Source organism: Felis catus, chromosome C1 (assembly GCF_018350175.1).
Source record: "Felis catus isolate Fca126 chromosome C1, F.catus_Fca126_mat1.0, whole genome shotgun sequence".
In the NCBI taxonomy this organism is placed as follows: domain Eukaryota; kingdom Metazoa; phylum Chordata; class Mammalia; order Carnivora; family Felidae; genus Felis; species Felis catus.
Genome location: NC_058375.1, coordinates 44,220,813 through 44,240,960, shown reverse-complemented (window position 1 = coordinate 44,240,960; position 20,148 = coordinate 44,220,813). Strand labels below are relative to the sequence as shown.

At 45.1% G+C, this 20,148-nt stretch overlaps 1 protein-coding gene and 1 pseudogene across 14 annotated transcripts in view; one reads left to right on the top strand and one right to left on the bottom strand.

Moving 5' to 3' along the window:
- Positions 1–13,928, bottom strand: part of MROH7 (maestro heat like repeat family member 7) — a 59,226-nt gene extending 45,298 nt beyond the window's left edge. For 12 of the 14 annotated variants that reach the window (XM_019837068.3, XM_019837070.3, XM_011284974.4 and 9 more), the window contains exons 1-3: positions 13,638–13,877; positions 4,849–4,883; positions 2,773–4,077 (exon numbers count right to left, since the gene is read on the bottom strand). In XM_019837068.3, the coding sequence (XP_019692627.2) occupies positions 2,773–4,003 (1,231 nt within the window). In that variant the 5' untranslated portion in view covers positions 4,004–4,077; positions 4,849–4,883; positions 13,638–13,877. The other 2 variants (XM_019837069.3, XM_045035888.1) reach the window with 2 other exon arrangements.
- Positions 7,359–7,942, top strand: LOC101097994 (annotated as a pseudogene).
- Positions 13,929–20,148: the final 6,220 nt, after the last annotated feature.

Sequence of the window (20,148 nt, the reverse complement as noted above, 5' to 3'; positions counted from 1 at the left end):
CAGACACTTTTCCAAAGAAGATATCCAGATGGCAAACAGACACATGAAAAGATGCTCAACATCACTCATCATCAGGAAAATACAAATCAAAACAACAATGAGATACCACCTCACACCGGTCAGAATGGCTAAAATTAACAACTCAGGACACACCAGTGAGGATGTGGAGAAGGGGGAACACTTTTGCACTGTTGGTGGGGATGCAAACTGACACAGCCACTCTGGAAAACAGTACGGAGGTTCCTCAAAAAAAAAAATTAAAAATAGAAGTACCCTACAACCTAGCTATTGTACTACTAGGAATTTATACAAAGGATACAAAAATGCTGATTTGAAGGGACACATGCACCCCAATGTTTATAGCAGTGATATCAACAATAGCCAAATTATGGAAAGAGCCCAAATATCCAACAACAGTTGAATGGATTAAGAAGATGTGGTATATGTAGGGGCACTGAGGGGGCTCAGTTGGTTAAGTGTCTGACTTCAGCTCAGGTCATGATCTCACAGCTTGTGAGTTCAAGCCCCGTGTCGGACTCTATGCTGACAGCTCAGAGCCTGGAGCCTGTTTCAGATTCTGTGTCTCCCTCCCTCTGCCCCTTCTCCACTCATGCTCTGTCTCTGTCTGCCACTCAAAAATGAATAAATGTTAAAAAAAAATTTTAAGTACCTAGGAATTAACCTATCAAAAAAAAAAAAGGCATTAGATCTATATGGAAATTTTTTTTTAATTTTAGCAAAAGATATATCCAACATAAAGAAGAATTGAATAGATGGATAAATTAATAACATTCCAATAAAAATTCCAGAAAGGTTTTTTGAAGACCTAGACAAATATACTATAAAATGCATACGGAAGGGAAGCCTGGCTGGCTCAGTCAGTGGAGCATATGACTCTTGATCTAGGGGTCGTGAGTTGAAGTCCCATGTTGGGTGTAGAGATTACTTAAAAACAATCTTAAAAAAATAATAAAAATGACTTGGGCTCAGGTCATGATCTTGAGGTTCGCAGTTTCAGCCCCGCATCGGGCTCTGTGCTGACAGCTCAGAGCCTGGAGCTTGCTTTGGATTCTGTGTCTCCCTTTCTCTCTGCCCCTCCCCTGCTCACGCTCTGTCTCTGTCTCTGTCTCTCTCTCTCTCAAAAATAAATAAACATTAAAAAAATAAAATAAAACCCAGCAATTGCACTAATAGGTATTTATCCAAGGGATACAGGTGTGCTGTTTCGAAGGGACACATGCACCCCAATGTTCATAGCAGCACTATCAACAATAGTCAAAGTATGGAAAGAACCCAAATATCCATCAACGGATGAATGGATAAAGAAGATGTGGTATATATATACAATGGAGTATTACTCGGCAATCAAAAAGAATGAAATCTTGCCATTTGCAACTACGTGGATGGAACTGGAGGGTATTATGCTAAGCAAAATTAGCCTGTCAGAGAAAGACAAATATCATATGACTTCACTCACATAAGGACTTTAAGAGACAAAACAGATGAACATAAGGGAAGGGAAGGAAAAATAATATAGGAACAAGGAGGGGGACAAAACATAAAAACTCTTAAATATGGAGAACAAACTGAGGGTTGCTGGAGGGGTGGTGGGAGGGGGGATGGGCTAAATGGGTAAGGGGCACTAAGGAATCTACTCCTGAAATCATTATTGCACTATATGCTAACTAATTTAGATGTAAATTTAGAAAATAAAAATTTAAAAATAAATAAATGAATAATTTTTAAAAATAACATAATTAAAGACAATAATAAAATGTATATGGAAGAAAGAGGGTCTACTAATAACCTCCAGGACACAGTGTGGATGCTGTTGTCCTCAGAATAATTTTGAGAAGAACTTCAAAGAGGAATTCTCACCCTACCAGATACATACTATATCTTTATAAAGACATATTTACAAAGCCGTGGTATTTTTTTAAAAATCACAATCTGGAATTGGCTCATGAACAAACAAAAATATTTGGAGATATAAATAATTGGAAAAAGATCTTTACATCAAAAATTGATAAGGGATTAATTTATAGAACTCCTGCATATCACAGGTGAGGTACAGGCTCCAGACAGGATTTCAAGTCTTTGCTCAAGTTGGAATATCAAACACTCAACAGAAGTGAGCTGAGCCCAGAGTCCGCATGCGCCACTGGTCAAACTTTTTTTTAATGTTATTTATTTTTGAAAGAGAAAGAGAGAGAGAGAGCGCGCGACCGTGGGAGGGACAAAGAGTGAGGGGGACAGAATCGGAAGTGGGCTCCAGCCTCCGAGCTGTCAGCACAGAGCCCAGCACAGGGCTCAAACTCACAAACCATGAGATCATGACCTGAGTTGAGGTTGGACCCTCAACCGACTGAGCCACCCAGGAGCCCCTCCACTCGTCAAACTTAGCAACCCAAGAAGCCAGGTCTGAAATTTAACTAGAAAGAAAGAGGCATACATTTCAAAAGAAATGTCTTGTTAGTTATTGGACACATAATTTGGACATAATAAAAATATTATGACATGGGGATATTACAGTTAAGGAAATTGACGCTCATAGAAAGTAGTTTGTCCCAAGTCACATAGCAAGCAGAGTCTGAGCACTGGATCTCTTGTGGGTAATTAATATATTGCATGTTGTCCATCGTATGCTGTTCCCTTCCTCTCCCCTCTCCTCTGCTCTCCTCTCCTCCCCCCAACTCCCTGCCCTGCAAGACTGAATACAAAATTCTTTCAGGGAATTGCCCTCTCTGGGGCCATCACCCTTGCCATACTCACCCTCTGGGATGCTTTGGAAGGCTGTGGTGTCCTTGTCCATGGTATTATAGGTGGGGAACCCCAGCGAGAACTGGCCTGTCTCAGTGCCAACCATCTCATCCCAGCTCCCCAGATTCTTGTCCAAGGGTATGGCATGGATGCTATTGTCCTCAAAATAATCCTGCTGGCTGCTCCGTGTCAGGGTGGAGGTGTCACTGAAGATGAGGCTGGAACCCAGGCTGAGAGTCTCATTGGAGCCCAAGATCAGAGTCATACACGAGGGTGGAGAAAGGGTGGAGCTGGGTCCACGGGTGCTGGAATGCAGGCTGATACTATTGCTGGAGCCAGGAATCAGGGTCAAGCATGAGGCTTGAGTGATGGTCATGTTCAGGTCAGACCTGAGATTGTTATTTGAAGCCACATTGATGGTTCCCTTGGAACTCGTGTTCCAGGCTGTACCCAAAACTCCTTTTGAGACAGATCCAGAGCTGTTATGTGAAACCACAGTGATGGTCTCGTTGGCATCTGGGATCAGGGTCCCACAAGAACCTGGACCCGCATTGAGGTACAGCTTGGAGGTGTTTCTTGAGCCCACACTGTGTAGCTGGTTGGAGTCAGAGTCCAGAGAAGAATTTGAGGTTGGAATAAGGAGAGCTTTTGAGCTTGACCTACAGACACAGTGGCCCACCACCAGGGCTTCTCTTGAATAGGGCCTTAGAAATGGGTTTGCATCAGTCCTGGAAGGACTGGAGTTACTCTGACCCACATCAAAAATCTTGCTTGAGAGAGAGTTGAAAGCCTCCTCAGAACTGAGCCCAGAGTGCTTCCCTGAGCTCAGATCTTGGGCCTCAGTAGAGCTGGGGCTCAGCACAAGGTTTGGGGCTGGACCCAGGGCCCCTTGTGAGTCAGGCCTTGAGACGTGATTTGAATTCAGGCCCAGGGCTTCACCAGAGTGGGAAGTGGTGATCTGGAGGGGGACTGGGGGCACAGTCTGGCTGTCACCAGGCCTGGGGGTGTTACCAGACACCAGACCAGGGGCCTCCTCTGAGACAGGACTCAGAGTTGAATTGAGGTCTGGAACAAGATCTGAGCCAGGATTCAAGGGTGGGTTCAAGAGAGGAACAAGGCCCATGTCTGTGTGGGGCCCAGAGATAGTGCTGGAGCCTGAATCTGGGGCCTCTGCCAGGCTGAGACTGGGAGTCATGTTCGAGCTTTCACAGAGGACCAGATTAGCCCCTGGGCTCAGAGCCATGCCTGGTCTGGAGGTCTCTCAATGCCACTGCCCCTTCTCTCCAAAAGCCAACTGTTGAACTCTCTACAATTCTCCTGAGAGGAAGAAAAGCAAATTCAGCCACACTTCACCTTTTAAGCCATGCTTAAAACCTTCCCACGGCTCCCCACTATCCTTAGGATGAAGGTCCTTGTGACCATGCCCAGTCCATCTTTACAGCCCCATCTATACACAGCTCTCCCCCTCGTGCTCTCAGTGCCAGCTGTATCCCCTGGGTTTCTCTGACCACACCCTGCTTCCTCTCAGCTATGGGCCCTTAACAAATACAGTTCCCTTGGCTCGGAACCTCGTGTCACTGTCCTTTGCCAAGCACACTCCTCCCAGCAAAATATTCACCCTACTTTATTCCAATGACCCATTTAGTGTTCTAGCCTGTGCTAGAGGTGGCAAGGACTGTGCTTCCCTTAGTCCCTGGGACATCCCCAGCATCTAGCACAGTGCCAGGTACAGAGTAGAAGTCCACAAATACCAGACAAATGAGGCCTCACCCACCAAAGGTAGAAAAGGGGAAGGAGGAGCCTCCTTACAGGTTACCCTACTTCCAGCCTAAATTTCTAGAACTACTCTGCAAATGGCTGTGACACTAGATTCCCAAAACGGCCCTGGTAGAGCTGCCCACTGCCATTGACAGTTTGCCTGTTCTGGGTGAGGCAGGCCACATGGAGGAGAACCCGGGACAATCCTCAAAACCACAGCCTGCCTCACCCCAGCAATCGGCCTGCCGGGTGAGCTCCCCGGTGCCCCCCACCCTACCCCACTTCCACACTTGGGCTCCTTTCCCTGTGGGACTCACTGGGACAGCTCACCTGCATTCATGGTGTTCTTAAGCAGGAGTGGGCCCCTGGGAGGAGACACAGAAGAAGACTGAGTCAGGTGAAATATGTTTTCTCAATGCTTACTGAGAAAAGTCTACAAGCCAGCCATGACTCCTACTAACCAAATGCTGCCCCCCCCCACCACCGCCTCAACACACACACAGAGTCCTGGAAGTTAGATACTATTGTTCCATTACATACTTAAGGAAGTGGAGGTCAAGGAGAGGAAGGCCACCCATCCTACTGGCCCTCAGGGAAGCCAAGACCATCTCTTTAGGCCACCCATCTACCTAAACTCCTCCATGGCTTTCCATCGTCTTCAGGACAGCATCTCCAATCCTCAGCAGGACCTAAAAGACCCTTCTGTGTCTGGCCTTCACTCCCCTTTCACCCTTCTTGCCTCTCCAACTCCCTTCCCCATTCCATTCCACCACCCTTCAACTCTTCTGTGAAGAGCCAGGCTCCCGGGTTAGGTCTGGGCCTTCCAAAGGTTGGGCGTACCCTTCTCCAGACTCCTTCCCCTGGCCAGCACCTGTGGCTTCACCCTTCAAATTTCAGCTTAAGAGCCTTCTAGGTCCCCCAGACAGGTGAGGTCCACTTGTAAGTTCCCATGGTATCTGGTCCACTTCCCCCATCACACACGTTTCCCCACTAGGCAGCAAGATCTCTAAGAGTCTAACACAGCCCCTGGCACACAGTCACTGTTCAATGAATAAGTTTGTTACTTCATCTTGTTATTTCTTCTTTACTCGCTCATTTATTCTTTCACTTGCTCATTTTGTCACTTACTCATTTCTTATTCATTCATACACTAACCCATTCACGAAATCATTTACTCACTCTACAAATTTTGCTGTGCCTCTATCGCTTGGCTTTGAAAAGACCAGAGATTTGGAGTCAGATGGTTCTGGGTTCATCTTCTTACTAGTCTGAGTGAACTTGGGCAAGAGACTTTCCCCCTCTGGCCCTCATCCTGCTATTCTCTAAAATGGAAAGTGTAAAGCCTGCCACCTAGAGTGGTTATAGTTTCAGTGCCTGGCACAGAACATATGGCCTGAAACATACTACCTGAAATATAAAAATCCAGAACTCCTTGCTTGTACAGTCTTTTACTAAGGGTACTGCACTTAAGTTTGTGTTCACACTTTTGTCTTCTTTTACTTAAAGAAGAGCCTTAAAAAAAAATCTTCAGGTTCTGGAACACCTGGGAGGCTCAGTCAGTTAAGCGTCTGACTTCAGCTCAGGTCATGATCTCATAGTCCATGAGTTCGAGCCCCACGTCAGGCTCTGTGCTGACAGCTCAGAGCCTGGAGACTGTTTCGGATTCTGTGCCTCCCTCTCTCTCTGCCCCTCCCCTGCTCATGTTCTGTATCTCTCTGTCTCAAAAATAAATAAAAACATTAAAAAACATTTTTTTTAAATCTTCAGGTTCCAAAAACCCTAGATCTTTCTTTCGTCACCCCTCCCACATCTGTGTGCATGCTGTGTGTGTGTGTATGCACACACATGTGCTTGCAAACACACACACACACATACTTTAGTTATCAAAGACAGGCATTTTCAACCTGGAAAAATATGCATCAAGTGCAGCCTATGAAGCTGTGAGTAGGATTTTGGAAGGCCTGAGTGGTTTGGGCTGTGGAAAAGAGTAACCTCTACCTCCCTGACACAGCAGATGCCCCAGTGACTGGGGCAGCTCATGCCTCACCCTCCACCAAAGGGACGTTGTGCATTGGGAAGAGTGGGATTCTTGGGGCTCTGATGGGACACAGGGAGTCAAAGGAGCTCACTACTGACTCAACAGCCACAAGCTACCTATTGGCCTTTGCTTCCAAGCCTTGGGCCCCAAGTAGGGAGTGCAGAGAACAGCCATAAAACAGCTAGCGAATCCTGTCCAAGACTGAGAGAATCATTGACTGATTCCCATCCTTTCTCACTGAACCCTTCCAGGACTTGAACAAGGGTCGATGGAGCCCTCAGGAGGTGTAACTATCAGTGAATCTTCCAGTTCCTCATTCAGAACACGTTTATTAGATGCGTGGGCCTGGAATATGTTAGGCAATCATGAGTATGCACTCACACACATACATGTGCACACACACACACACATCTGATATTAGGACACCTCACACCTAGAGAATACAAAACAGAGCTTGCTATCTTTCTCCTAAATCAGACCTTCCTATTCTCTTCCATTTCCAGGAACTGGCACTACCACAGCCAGAAATGATATCATCCTTCACTACTCTCTCATTTGCTGTACCCAATTTTGGCCAAGTTCTGCCAATTCTGGCTCCAGAAAAGTTCCCAAATACCATCCCATATCTCCATCTCCACTGCCAGACCCTAGTGCAGCTTCCATTGCTTAAGTCTGGGTCTTGGAATTGCACTTGAAACAAGGGTTCCTGTATCTAAGGACTGCTCCCAACAAACCATTATCCAAACTGAGCTAACTTATCTTTAAAAGTGCACTCAAGAGTGACCTGAGGTGATCTCTGAAAATGGTTCACTATTCACTTGGTCCAGAAAACTCAACAAAATCATATAACTCAGGAGGTTGAAATCGTGTTCACTTTAAGAACATACATGAAACTACTCATACCATCAAGGTATGCATATCCAAAAAGCCCCCAAGTATCTGAAAGATGTCACTTTGTAGAAGCAATGTGTGCCATTCTGTAACTACAGTCGTGGAATTAGTAGGTGTGCCCAGGCCAAATAGTGGGGCTGGACACAGGGTCGGTGGCCCAAAGGGTGCTGAATTTTTACTGCACACACTTAAAAATGCAGACAGTAATGCTGAACTTAAGGGTTTAGATGCAGATTCTCTCAGCGTTGAGCACATCCAGGTGAACAAAGCCCCCAAGATATGTCATAGAACTTACAGGGCTCACTGTTGGATTAATCCATACATGAGTGCTCCCTGCCACCCTGAGATGATCCTGACTGAAAAAGAGCAGATTATTCCTAAACCAGAAGAGGAAGTCGCACAGAAGAAAAAGATATCCCAGAAGAAACTGAAGAAACAAAAACTTATGGCCCGGAAGTAAATTCTGCATAAAATAAATGCAAATAAAAGTAAAAAAACCAAAAAACAAAAAACAAAACTTCATTCAACAGTGTGGTACTGACATAAGGATAGACATACAGACAAATGGAATAGAATTGAGAGTCCAGAAATAAATCCATGCATTTATGGTCAATTAATTTTTTTTAATTTGTTCATTTATTTTGAAAGAGAGAGAAACAGACAGACAGAACAAGTGGGGGAGGGGCAGAGGGAGGGGGATAGAGGATCCAAAGCAGGCTCTGTGCTGACAGCAGAGAGACTGATGCGGAGTCAAACTCACAAGCCTTGAGATCATGACCTGAACTGAAGTTGGGTGCTCAACTGACTGAGCCACCCAGGTGCCCCATATGGCCAATTAATTTTTGACAATGATGCCAATTCCATTCAATAGAGGTAGAATAGTCTCCTCAACAAATGGTGGTGGGACAACTAGGTTCAACATGCAAAAGAATAATGTTGGACCCTTACTTCACACCATACACAAAAATTAACTCAAAAGGATTAAAGACCTAAACATAAAAGCTAAAATTATGAAGTTCTTAGAAGATATCATAGGGGTAAATCTTCACAACCTTGGATCTAGCAATGGTTTCTTAGATATGACACCAAAAGCACAAGCAGCAAAAGAAAAGAGTAAATTAGACCTTAACAAAATTAAAAACTTGTGCATCAAAAGACAGTATTGGGGCACCTGGGTGACTAAGTCAGTTAAGCATCTGACTCTTGGTTTTGGCTTGGGGATGATCTCTCGGTTTGTGAGTTCAAGCCCCACATTGGGGTCCATGCGACATTGTGGAGCCTGCTTGGGATTCTCTCTCTCTCTCTCTCCGTCTCTCTCTCTCTCTGCCCTACCCCTGCTTGTGCTCTTTTTCTCTCAAAACAAATAAAATAAACTTTAAAAAAATGTTAAAAGACACCATCAAGAAGTGAAAAGGCAACCTACAAAACGGGAGAAAATATTTGTAAGATCTATTTCTGATGAGTCTAGTATCCAGACTACATAAAGAACTCTCATAACTGGACAACAAAAAAACAAGCAATCCAATTTAAAAATGGGCAAATAACTTGAATAGGACACTTTTCCAAAGATATACAAATATTTAACAACACACAAAAATATGCTCAACATCACTAGTCATTAGGAAAATGCAAATCAAAACCATGATGAGATATCAGTTTATACCCACTATAATTTTTTAAGTGGAAAATAAGAAGTGGTGCCTGGCTGGCTCAGTCAGTGGAGCATGTGACTCTCAGTCTCGGGGTTGGGAGTTCAAGCCTCACGTTGGGCATAGAGGTTATGTTTTTTTTTTTTTAAGTTTTAAAAATTTTTAAAAAGAAAATAACAAGTGTTGGCAAGGACATAGAAAATTGACACTCTCAAACACTGCTGCTAGGAATATAAAATGGTGTAGCCTCTGTAAAAACCAACTTGGTGGTACTGCAAGAAGTTCAACAGAATTACCATCTGATCCAGCAATTCCACTCCTACCACACACGCAAAAGAATTGACAATGGGTGTTCAAACGAAAACTTGTGCAAAAAATATTCATAGTAGCATACCCACAAGAGCCAAAGGTGGAAACAACCCAACTGTCCATGAACTGGTGAATGGATAGACAAAAGTGGTACATCTATACAACGGACTATTACTCAGCCATAAAAGAGTCTCATGCTGGTACTTGCTAAACAAGGATAAACTGAAAATATTATACAAAGTGAAAAAAGGCCACATATTGTGTGATTCCACTTATGTGAAATATCTAGAATAATCATATCTAGAGAGACTAAAAGCAGATTAAAGCAGAAAGAGGTTGCCAGGGACTGAGGAAAGAGAATTGAAAGTGACTGCTTACTGGGTACAGGCTTACTTTTTGGAGTGACAAAAATGTTCTGGAACTAGACAGTGATCGTTGTTGTGCAACATTATGAAGTTACTCAATGTCACTAATAGTGTTATGCTATATATATTGTACCACAATTTTTTCTAATGCACGTAACAGGCAAGAGGGTATAGACTCATTTTTCCCTGTTCCTCCTTTCCAAATACAACTAAGTATCCTGGAAATGATTCAACTGACAACCATAAGAAGACTTTTAAAGCTAGAAAGAAGGCAGTGGACTAGCTATGAACCTCAGGACTTGAGGGATGACACTGGGTGTGTTCCCCAGGGTTTTCTTTTTATCTCCCATATATCCCAAACTGGGCACCAGAGAGGACTGCAACACAGATGCAGAGGAAGAAAAGCCTGTTCCCATTGGCCAAAAGACTAGGAAAGGGGAAGCCCAACAGAGATGGGCCCCCAGTGGGGGGCCCTAATCCCCATTCCATATCCAGGACAGTGGCAAGCCAATTCACCTGCAGGAGTGTTAGCAGAGCCTTGGATCTTGGGGCTCTCCACCCAGTGGCAGAGAATATACTAGGTCCCACAGCTCCTGGCATCCCAGTGGCAACAGGTGGCCATCAAGGGAAGCACCTACTTGCCCCTGCAGGCAGCATCACCAGGAATGAACAAGAGGCCCAGCAGAAAAAAGTATACCAAGTCTCTGAAAACTATCATTAGAACTACAGTCCATAAAAGCAGACCAGAACCTACATTCTAAGCCCTAACAGGTTGATTGCCAGCTAAAAGGGAAGGTTTAAGTAGGATCAAAAGTCTTTTAACATAACGTCCAAAATGTCAAGGACACAGTCAAAAATTACTCATCATACCAAAAACTAAAAAAATCTCATCTTGAAAAAAGATAACTAATGCCAACACTGAAATGAATCTGATGTTGGAATTTGTGATCGTGATTGTAAAGCAGTTGTTATAAAAATGCTTCGGGGCACCTGAGTGGCTCAGTCAGTTGAGCATCCGACTCTTGATTTTGGCTCAGGTCATGATCTCACTGTTCATGAAATTGAGCCCCAGGTTGGGCTCTACGCTGACAGCATGGAGCCTGCTTAGAATTCTCTCTCTATCCCTGTCTCTCTGCCCCTCCCCTACTGTCTCTCTCTCTCTCTCTCTCTCTCTCTCTCTGTCTTTCAAAATAAATAAACATTTAAAAATGCCATTAAAGGGACGCCTGGGTGGCTCAGTCAGTTTGAGCGTCTGATTTTGGCTCAGGTCACCATCTCATGGGTTCAAGCCCTGCGTTGGGCTCTGTACTGACATCTCAGAGCCCAGAGCCTGCTTCAGATTCTTTGTCTCCCTCTCTCTCTTCCCCTCCCCTGCTCATGCTCTGTCTCCCTCTCCTTCTCAAAAATAAATAAACATTTTAAAATTTTTATTAAAAAATAAATTTTTAAAAATAAATAAAAATGCCATTAAAAAATGTTTCAACAGGCAATTACCAATCCTCCTGAAGCAAGTGAAAAACTAGAAAATCTCAGCAAAGAAATAGAAGTTGTGAAAATACAATAATTGAAATTAAAACAGAAGTTATTTTAAAGGCACAACTGAAAACATTTTAAGTTGCTGGATGAGCTCAAGAAGAGTGGAGGTGACAAAGGATAGAATCAGTGAACTTGAGGACAGATCAATGAAATTCACTTAACCTGAACAACAGAGATAAGGGACTGAAAAAAATGAACAGACCTGGTACAAAACAAAATATCTAACACTATTATCATCAGAGTTCCAGAGATGCTGAAAATATTCAGAGAAGTAATAGCTGAAAACTTTCCAAACTTAGTGAAAGAAATAAACATACCGATTTAGGGAGCTGAGAAAGCCACAAACAGGATAAGCCCAAAGAAATTGACACCAAACACATCATGATTAAACTTCTGAAAACTAAAAACAATGAAAAGCAACTTAAAAGCAACCAGAAAGCATTATCTATCAGAGAACACCAATTCGAATGACAGAGGATTTCTCATCTGAAACCAGGGAGGCCAGAAAGAAGTTGTACACATTTTTCCAGCACTGAAAGAAAAAGAAAAAAAAAAAAAAACCTGTCAACTGCAAATTCTGTATCTGGCAAAATTATCCTTCAGGAATGAAGAGGAGATAGATATTCTCAGACAAAGGAAAAGTGAATGCAAATCAAACCATGTTATTCCCCTGTGGGGTCCCTCTGTGACTTCTCACGGGCTTTCACATGATGGGGTGTAGGTAAAACTTACATTTTTTGTAAGATAGATTTCTGGGCCTCTGCTTTGCACCTCTGAGGGGAATTAGACTTTTATTGAGCTCTCCCCCTACCACCTCTGTGATTATCACATAGCTGGTGTGCAGACCACGGGTGGAGACATCCTTATATACAGTCTGAGGTCTGTGTTTCTTTTACCAGGGCCCTCAGCCCACAGGCCTGGCCCCTCCACCTTTCTAGCTACGTACATTCCCTTCCCCACCCCATACCTGAACCACTCTCAACTTCTCCCAGTGCCTCAAATATGTTGGCTTCCTTCTTGACTTAGGGTCTTTGTAAATATTCTTTCCACTTCCTGCAAACTTCTCCAAGACTACTCAACCAAACCTCTATCACTTCCCCTGGCTAACATCTAATATTAAAAAAAATTCTTTTTAATGTTTGTTTTTGAGAGAGAGAGAGAGAGAGAGAGAGAGAGAGAGAGAGAGTGGGGAGGGGCAGAGAGAGAGGGAGACACAGAATCCAAAGCAGGCTCCAGGCTCTGAGCTGTCAGCACAGAGCCTGACGCGGGGCTCGAACTCCCGGACCGTGAGATCGTGACCTGGCTGAAGTCAGACACTTAACCGACTGAGCCACCCAGGCATCCCTAACATCTAACATTTTAGATCCCAGCTTAGGTGTCCCTTCCTCCAGGAAGTCTTCCTGGGACGCTCAAATATGGGTGAAGTGCCCTCCTCCTGTGATCACTCTGTTCTAGTGTATCACTCAGTTCACTCGTATGTCTCTACTCTAAAAAATGAGCTTGGTCAATCTCTGGCTGTCTTGTTATTCTTTTTTCCCCAGCATGTGGCACAATACCTAGCACACAGGGGAGGTTTAGAAATGCTCATGGAGTGAGGGAATGGATGGGTGGATGGATGGATGGGTGGGTGGATGACAACTCTTCAAGATAGGTATCATTATCTTCACTTACTGGCGTGGTAAGTGAGACTATTCAGGAATCCAAAGTAATGTTTGCAAAGCCCCAGAAAATGGCAGCCAGAATTCAAACCCAGGTCCTCTCCACTGACAGCTTTTTCTACAACACCCCCAGAGATTTTTGAGGCTTGAATCACTCAGTGAAGCCACATCTTCCTGTTTTCCATTCTCCATTCCCTCTGCCACTTAGGCCCCAACCCTAGAAGAAAAGTCTAGTGAAAACAACACAACCTCCTGATGCCCAGCTATAATGCACAAATCTAGGGCTTTGTGGTCAGCTAGACCTGAATTTGAAACTCACTCTGTCTCTCACCAGTGATGTGAGCAAGGGCAGGTAACCTCAACATGCTCTGTATCAATCTAAATACTCAGTGCACAAGATTAGTGGAGGGAATAAAATGGATAATGGACATAATGATCATCATGGCACTTGGCCCCCAATGGTACCTCCGTGAATGCTCATCCTTATCATCTCTTGGGTGAGGATATGGTAGGGGGACTTGAGATAAAGACCAAGTCTGGCTTCCAGGTTCTTTGCCTTCTTCACCCGCCACCCCCCAGCCCACCACCCCATCTATGGCATTCCTCCTTCATCTCCGCATCCTCTTCCCTCTCACCTCCCCCAACTCCCACCAGCCATGCTCTCAGAACAAACCTAAACTCTTTCTCCATGAGACTTGAGCTGCTGATGGAAAGTTCTATGTGTTACCTCCACCTGGGGCATCCACATGGCAACAGAAAATTCAGCCTTAAGCCAAAGATATGAAGTTCTAACTGTGGAATTACAGCCAGAAGGGAAAGACCTTTCCCCAGGGGGGAGGGGTCAAGGTGGTAACTGCCTTGTGCAGGCTGTGGAGGATGCCCCCACCCCTGGGACTTTCCCAGAGCCACCCCTCAGCTTACCTAGTCTCCCCCCAGCCCAGGCCCATGTTGTGGTCTTTGTGAGGTCACCATGACTCAGGAGTTCCCAGCCAATGAGGCCCCTGCTCATGCTACACGGTAGATAGAAGCAGGGAGCTATCCTTTCAAAGAACGACCTTCAGCCACTGCCTAGAAATGACCTCACTCAAATGAAGGCCAAATCCCTTGCCCAGGATTCAAGCCTCCCCATGAAGCCCCTTACCATATGATCTTACGCCTTTGTTTATCTTGGGGTGACAGCCTGGTTCTGAGGAGCATTGCAGGTCTGGGGCACAGCAGACCTGAGAGGGAAGCCTGTGGGTAGCGGGGTGTATGCGAAGGGCTTTGGAATCAGGCAGTCCACGTTGAGGACACTGAGACCCACAGAGGGAAAATCCTAGCCCAAGGTCAAGAGCTAAGACACTGTGCAAGTCCCTTATCTTTGCCCTACTCCACCCTGCCTCCTCACCTAAGGCACAGATAACAGTTTGGAGTAGGGCAGGGATGAGGGCTGGGTCAGGAGCCCCAGACCATGAAACCCAGATTCCAGGATAAGGAAATAGAGCAACCATTATCTTGCTAAAGAAAAGCTTTGTAGCGAGCAAAAACTAAGCTGATTAAGATTACCAGTGACTACACAGAAAAACTTCACTGGGTACCACTTAAAAAGCTGTAATAGAACTATCCACTAAACTGTATTCCCATTTACCCAGGTCATTAAATCTGGCCTCATCACCCCAAGTCCCCACCTCGGGTGCCTTAGCGCTCTACGGTGAATTCCCTCCTGTCCACCTCAGATCTTCCTTTTCTGCCCCTACCCTGCTGCCTTGCATCCTGCTGTCTTGCCCTCTCGGGGCCCTGTGCCACCCACCCACCTGCTGCTGCAGGGGCCTGTGCCGTCTAGAGGTCCCGCCCACTTGCCGCCTCTTCCACGTGACCTACCAACCAACATGGCCAAGTTTTCTTTCTCAGCAGAATCCTCCTCGGGCAGGAACTCTCATCTTGCCCCAGTAGCCCCTCACCCGCTGTCCAGCTGCAGTGACAAGCCTCTGCCAAGAACCACCTCTGAGTCCCTCTCTCCTCGGGCACTCAGTTAACCAAAGGTCCTTCCAATTTGGTCTCCAAAGCCAACCCCACACACTCCTGCTCTGGCTCAGGTCCTCACCATTGGAAGCCCAGATTTTGGCCAGTCTTCTAAATCATGTCACATAGGGCAAGCTCTCCCACGAGCTACAGCCACCACCATCCTGCAGCCTCCCTGACAACTCATTCCCATGCCTTCAGTGTCTCCCACCGCCCCCAAGGTCATGTCCAAGCTCTTGGGTCTGGCGTGGAGGCCCCTTCTCAGTCTGCTCCTGCCTATGTGTTTCTGCTCCCTTTTGATTTTGTTAATTCGTGCTAGAACACAATATACATACAGGAAACTGCACGCATCATGCCCATTCTGATGAATTTTCGTCCAGCGAGTGAACACATGTAACCAGCACCCTGACCTGGAAATGGGACATTACCAGGACCCCAGAGACCTTCCAGTCACTATCCCCCACCAAGGGCAACCACTGTCCCAACTTCTAACACCGTTGTTTAGAGTTGCCTGTTTCTGTGCTCCATTAAGTAGAATTATACAAGCGCCTACCCTTTTGTTTCTAGCTTCTTTGGTTGAATACTATTTGTGAGAGTTCACATACTTTTGCATGTGGTAGCTTCTTTCCAAATGTTGTTTCCCCTTGTCTCTTCCTGCTTTTCATCTCTTTCCAGAATCTTCAGGTAGTTGTATTTTGCTTTTCTGTGTACAATTTTCTTTCTTTCTTTCTCTTTCTTTCTTTCTTTCTTTCTTTCTTTCTTTCTTTCTTTCCTTTCTTCTTTCTTTCTTTCTTCTTCCTTCCTTCCTTCCTTCCTTCCTTCCTTCCTTCCTTCCTTCCTTCCTTCTTTCTTTCTTTCTTTCTTTCTTTCTTTCTTTCTTTCTTTCTTTCTTTCTTTCTTTTTTTCTTTCTAATTAGGTAATCTCTGCACCCAATGTGGGGTTTGAACTCACAACCCCAAGATGAAGAGTTGCATGCTCTGCTGACTGAGCCCGCCAGGCGCCCCCAGGTAGCTGTTTTTCATATTTTGTCCAGAGTTCACAGTTGTTATGTCCGGGAGGGTTGGTCCCATAGGAGCACTTTGCCATTACTAAAGGTAGAATCTCTCCTTTTAAATTTTCTTCTTATTTTTCTTTTTCCTTACTCATTTTAGGATTACTGAATTTGCCTTCCTTCTCTCACTCTGTTTTTCTCTCTTCTGCTTGCGTGGAAGCTCCCTATCCCAGGGTTACGCTAGCCATGTGAACATGCACACTTCCCTGACAAAGTCTAAACTTAACTAATAGTGTTATCCGGCTTCAGAAAAAACAACAAACGAAAACCGCAAGTTTCAGTCCAGCCAGCCGCCTACCAACTTCTAGGCTAGTGTCATCCTTTATTTTAGTCTGGGTCTGTCTTTTCAATCCTACCAATTAGACATTACTGTTTTATGTGATCTGTGTTTGTTTAGGCTTAACCAGTACATTGGCTGACCATTTTTTAAATCGAATCTCGGATGCACCATCTGGGATCAATTTCCTTCTGCCTGAAGAATGGCCTTTATCATTTCCTTAGGAAGAGTTTGTTAGTGGTAAGCTATTTTTTGTTTGGAAAAAAAAAAAACACCTTGGGGCGCCTGGGTGGCTCAGTCAGTTGAGCGTCCGACTTCGGCTCAGGTCATGATCTCGCGGCTCATGTGTTCAAGCCCCACATCGGGCTCTGTGCTGATAGCTCAGAGCCTGTAGCCTGCTTTGGATTCTGTGTCTCCCCCTCTCTCTGCCCCTCCCCCCCTCAAAAATAAATAAACATTAAAAAAATTTTAAGCGAAAAACAACTTCATTTTATCCTCTTTCTTGAAACTATTTTTACTACATGTAGAATTCTAGCGTGTCTGTTATTTTATTTTATTTTATTTTATTTTAATTTTATTTTATTTTATCAATAGTAATAATGATAGTACACTGTCTCCTGGATCCCATCAATGCTTTGAGAAGTCAGTTTGCCAGCTTTGGAGTGATTGACCTATTATCTCTGGCTGCTTCTGAGATCTTTGACTTCGGTGTTCTGCAATTTTTCTATGACGTATGTAGTTATGGATTGCTTTTGATTTTATTTTTTCCTACTTGGGATTCATTGTGATTCCTAAATCTGGGGGTTGGTGTTCAATCATTTGGAGGCTTTTCCACAAATTGTTATAGGCTACTGGCTATAGGCTATTGTTATAGGCTTTCCCTTGTTCTTTCTGGATTCTTCTACAACTCTGATTACATGCATGCTAGTCCTTCTCTCCGTCATACTTCCTATCTCTGTGATTCTTCTATGCTGATTTCTGGATAGATCTTATCTAATTCTCTAATCAACTATGTCTAAGTTACATTAAGTCTTCCCATTAAGCTTTTTTATTGTAATTGTATTTTTCATTTCTGGAAGTTCTGTTTGGCTCCCTCTTGAATCTGCTTGGTCACTCTATATAATCTACTATTGTTTGTTCATATTTCCAAGCCAGCTTTAATTTTTTTCAACACATTATTTTATCCCATGTCCGGTCGTTTTGACTTCTAAAGACTTTGTGGGTCTGATTCTGCTGTTTGCTTTTCTGTCAATTTTCACTCATGGGGCCTTGTTTTCTTATGAGTTTTGGGGGTTGCAGACTCTGAGCTGTTCATTTTCCTTGACCCTTTGCCTGGGAATTCCTTAAGTCCTGGTTGAAGCTATGTTCCTCATGAGAAGACTTGTTTTTTCTTCTGCTAGTTGCCTTGGGGCACCACCGACTACCTTAAACTAAATTCCACCATTTAGTGGTTTTGGACCACTTAGGCGGTATGAATCTGGACCAAGGACCAGTGTGAGGGACAGCCTGTGGTTAATAATTTTCAGAGGAGTTTATTTTTCTTAAGTAGGTTCCACGCCCAGTGTGGGACTTGAACTCATGACCCCAAGATCAAGAGTCGCACGCTCTGCTGACTCAGCCAGCCCGGAGCCCCCAGAGGAATATTTTTAACCCACCAAAGGCCAAACCCACCAGTTTTGGTGCACCCTTACCCAGAGTGCAGCCTTTGGATTCCATTTTCATGTATCTTACTAAAATCCTCGCTTTGGAGGGGGCCCTAGGCTTTATCCCTTGTCACCCCATCTGTACAGCCACCAGAGTGGAAACTCTGCATCACCAGGGGTTGGCCAAATTCCTCGGGACAAAAGTCAGCCTTCACAGCTGCTTGCCTCTTAGAGCTCCTGTTCCTGTTTGTGTGTCATTTTTCATCAGCTTAGAGATACACTTTAAAAGATTATTCTATTTCATCCAGCATTTAAGCTGTTTTCACGGGAGGTTTGTCCACTAGCGTGTCTAGCTCATTACACTGCTCGGATTGCTACCCGGTCTCATCTCCCACCGTCTCCTCCTCCACAGTTTCTGCTTTAGCAACACGGTGGTATCTCCGAACTCACGGTAATGGTCCCTGCCTCGGTGCCTTTTCTCACGATGCTCCCTCCATCTGGAGTCTCCTTTCTCTTCCATTCTGTTGCCCCAGACTGGGTTCACCTCTTGGTGTTGAGCCCAACGACACAGCCAAGGCAAAGAATAGGAAAAGGAAGGGTTTTATCTGCCACAAGAGAAGGAGGACACCAGGGACCTTTCCCAAAGCAGTGTCTCCTCAACCAACAAAATCGCGGAGCTCTTCAGCTAAGGAATCCATGAAGGGTTTGTGTAATGGGGAATACAGCATGGCACCGGGGCAAAAGTCATCTGATGGTGACTGAGTCCAGGTCAAAATCTCGAGAACCTGCAAGGGTCAGCATCATCGATTCTCCGGCTCCGGTGGGTCCGGTATCTCAGTGTTCAGAGGGGTTTAGATCCTGCGGAGAGAACTCAGAATGTGCATCAGGTCAGTCCTCACTTCCGAATATGGTGAGGCTAGGTCCTGACCTGGAGGCGGCTGTTTGTTCTTACATTCTTTCACAAGATGGCTGAGGACGCAAAGTGCCTTTTCTTCTGTCGAGAAAGCTGTGTTCGTCTTTCTTTTTCTGGGGGCGCCCTTTTCTGCGGATAGTTCCTCCCCACTTCACCTGTATAACTCCTACCTGTTTGTCAGAATGCAAGCGGTATCATCTCCAGGAAGCCCTCCATGATGCCCTCCCCACAGCTGGGTTAAGGCTTTCTCCTCTACTCTTGCAGCATAGCTCAGAACACCTATGACAGCATGCTGTAGATTTCTAGTCACTTGCTTATTTCCCTCATTATAGTGAGGATGTTTTAAGGACAGAGATGATGTCTTTTCATCTTTGCTTGCCTGGCACCCAAGGCCTGGCCCAGAGCTGGTACCCAAGGTCTTTGCAGAAGAAGGTGTTTGCCGCAGAAATGGGTCTTATTCTTACCCTGGCCTCTCTTGCCTCCCTCCCTGCCCCATGCTGTTACAGCAGCAATAGAAAACGAATACGCCCACTAGAAAAGGCGAAACAAAGCAAAAATACTAATAATAAGTGTGCATTGAAAAGACTGGAAGGAGCTTCAACAAAATGAAGACAAATTACAGCTGGTTAGTGGATCTCACTGTTCATTTCCAAATAATTTCCTTTTTCCATGTTTCTGAATTTTCCAACATCTTTCTTATATCACTTCTATAAGGGGGAAGATCATAAGCTTTCATTTGGTCTCTCAGTGATCCTACCCACCCTTCGAAGTCCAGATCAACCACCGGCTCCCTCAGGGAGCTTTCCAGACAGCTTTGTCTTGGCCAGGGGCCTTCTCTCTGCTCCCGCGTCCTTAACACGGCAACTGGATTCTAAACGCCTCAGAAGCAGCGTCCACGTTGTTCTCCCCAAAGTCCAGCGGGCCCCAGCTAGTGCGAGTTGAACATTCGTGAGCTGGATTCAGGAACAATCAGTCATTCTTCCTAGCTGGGGAACCTCAAGGCTGTATTTCCATTTCCCCACATTCTGATGAGCTCCCCTGGGGAAGGAGGGGAGGAGGGGCAGCCTCAGGGAAAGCTGGGGGGGACCTCTCTGGGCCAGTGGGCGGAGCCTCCTTCCAAAAGACACCTGCTCCCCATCTGAAATGTTGCTGCTTCCTAACACCCTCTTGTTTGGGGTCTGCAATGTATCAAAGTGACCCAGGTAACAAAGGCTGGGGTTCACACCTTAGTGAGCCTTTTGTCCTTCGGAGTGGTGTAGTGGGGGAAGTCACACGGCTGAGGGAGGCGGTGCTAAAGC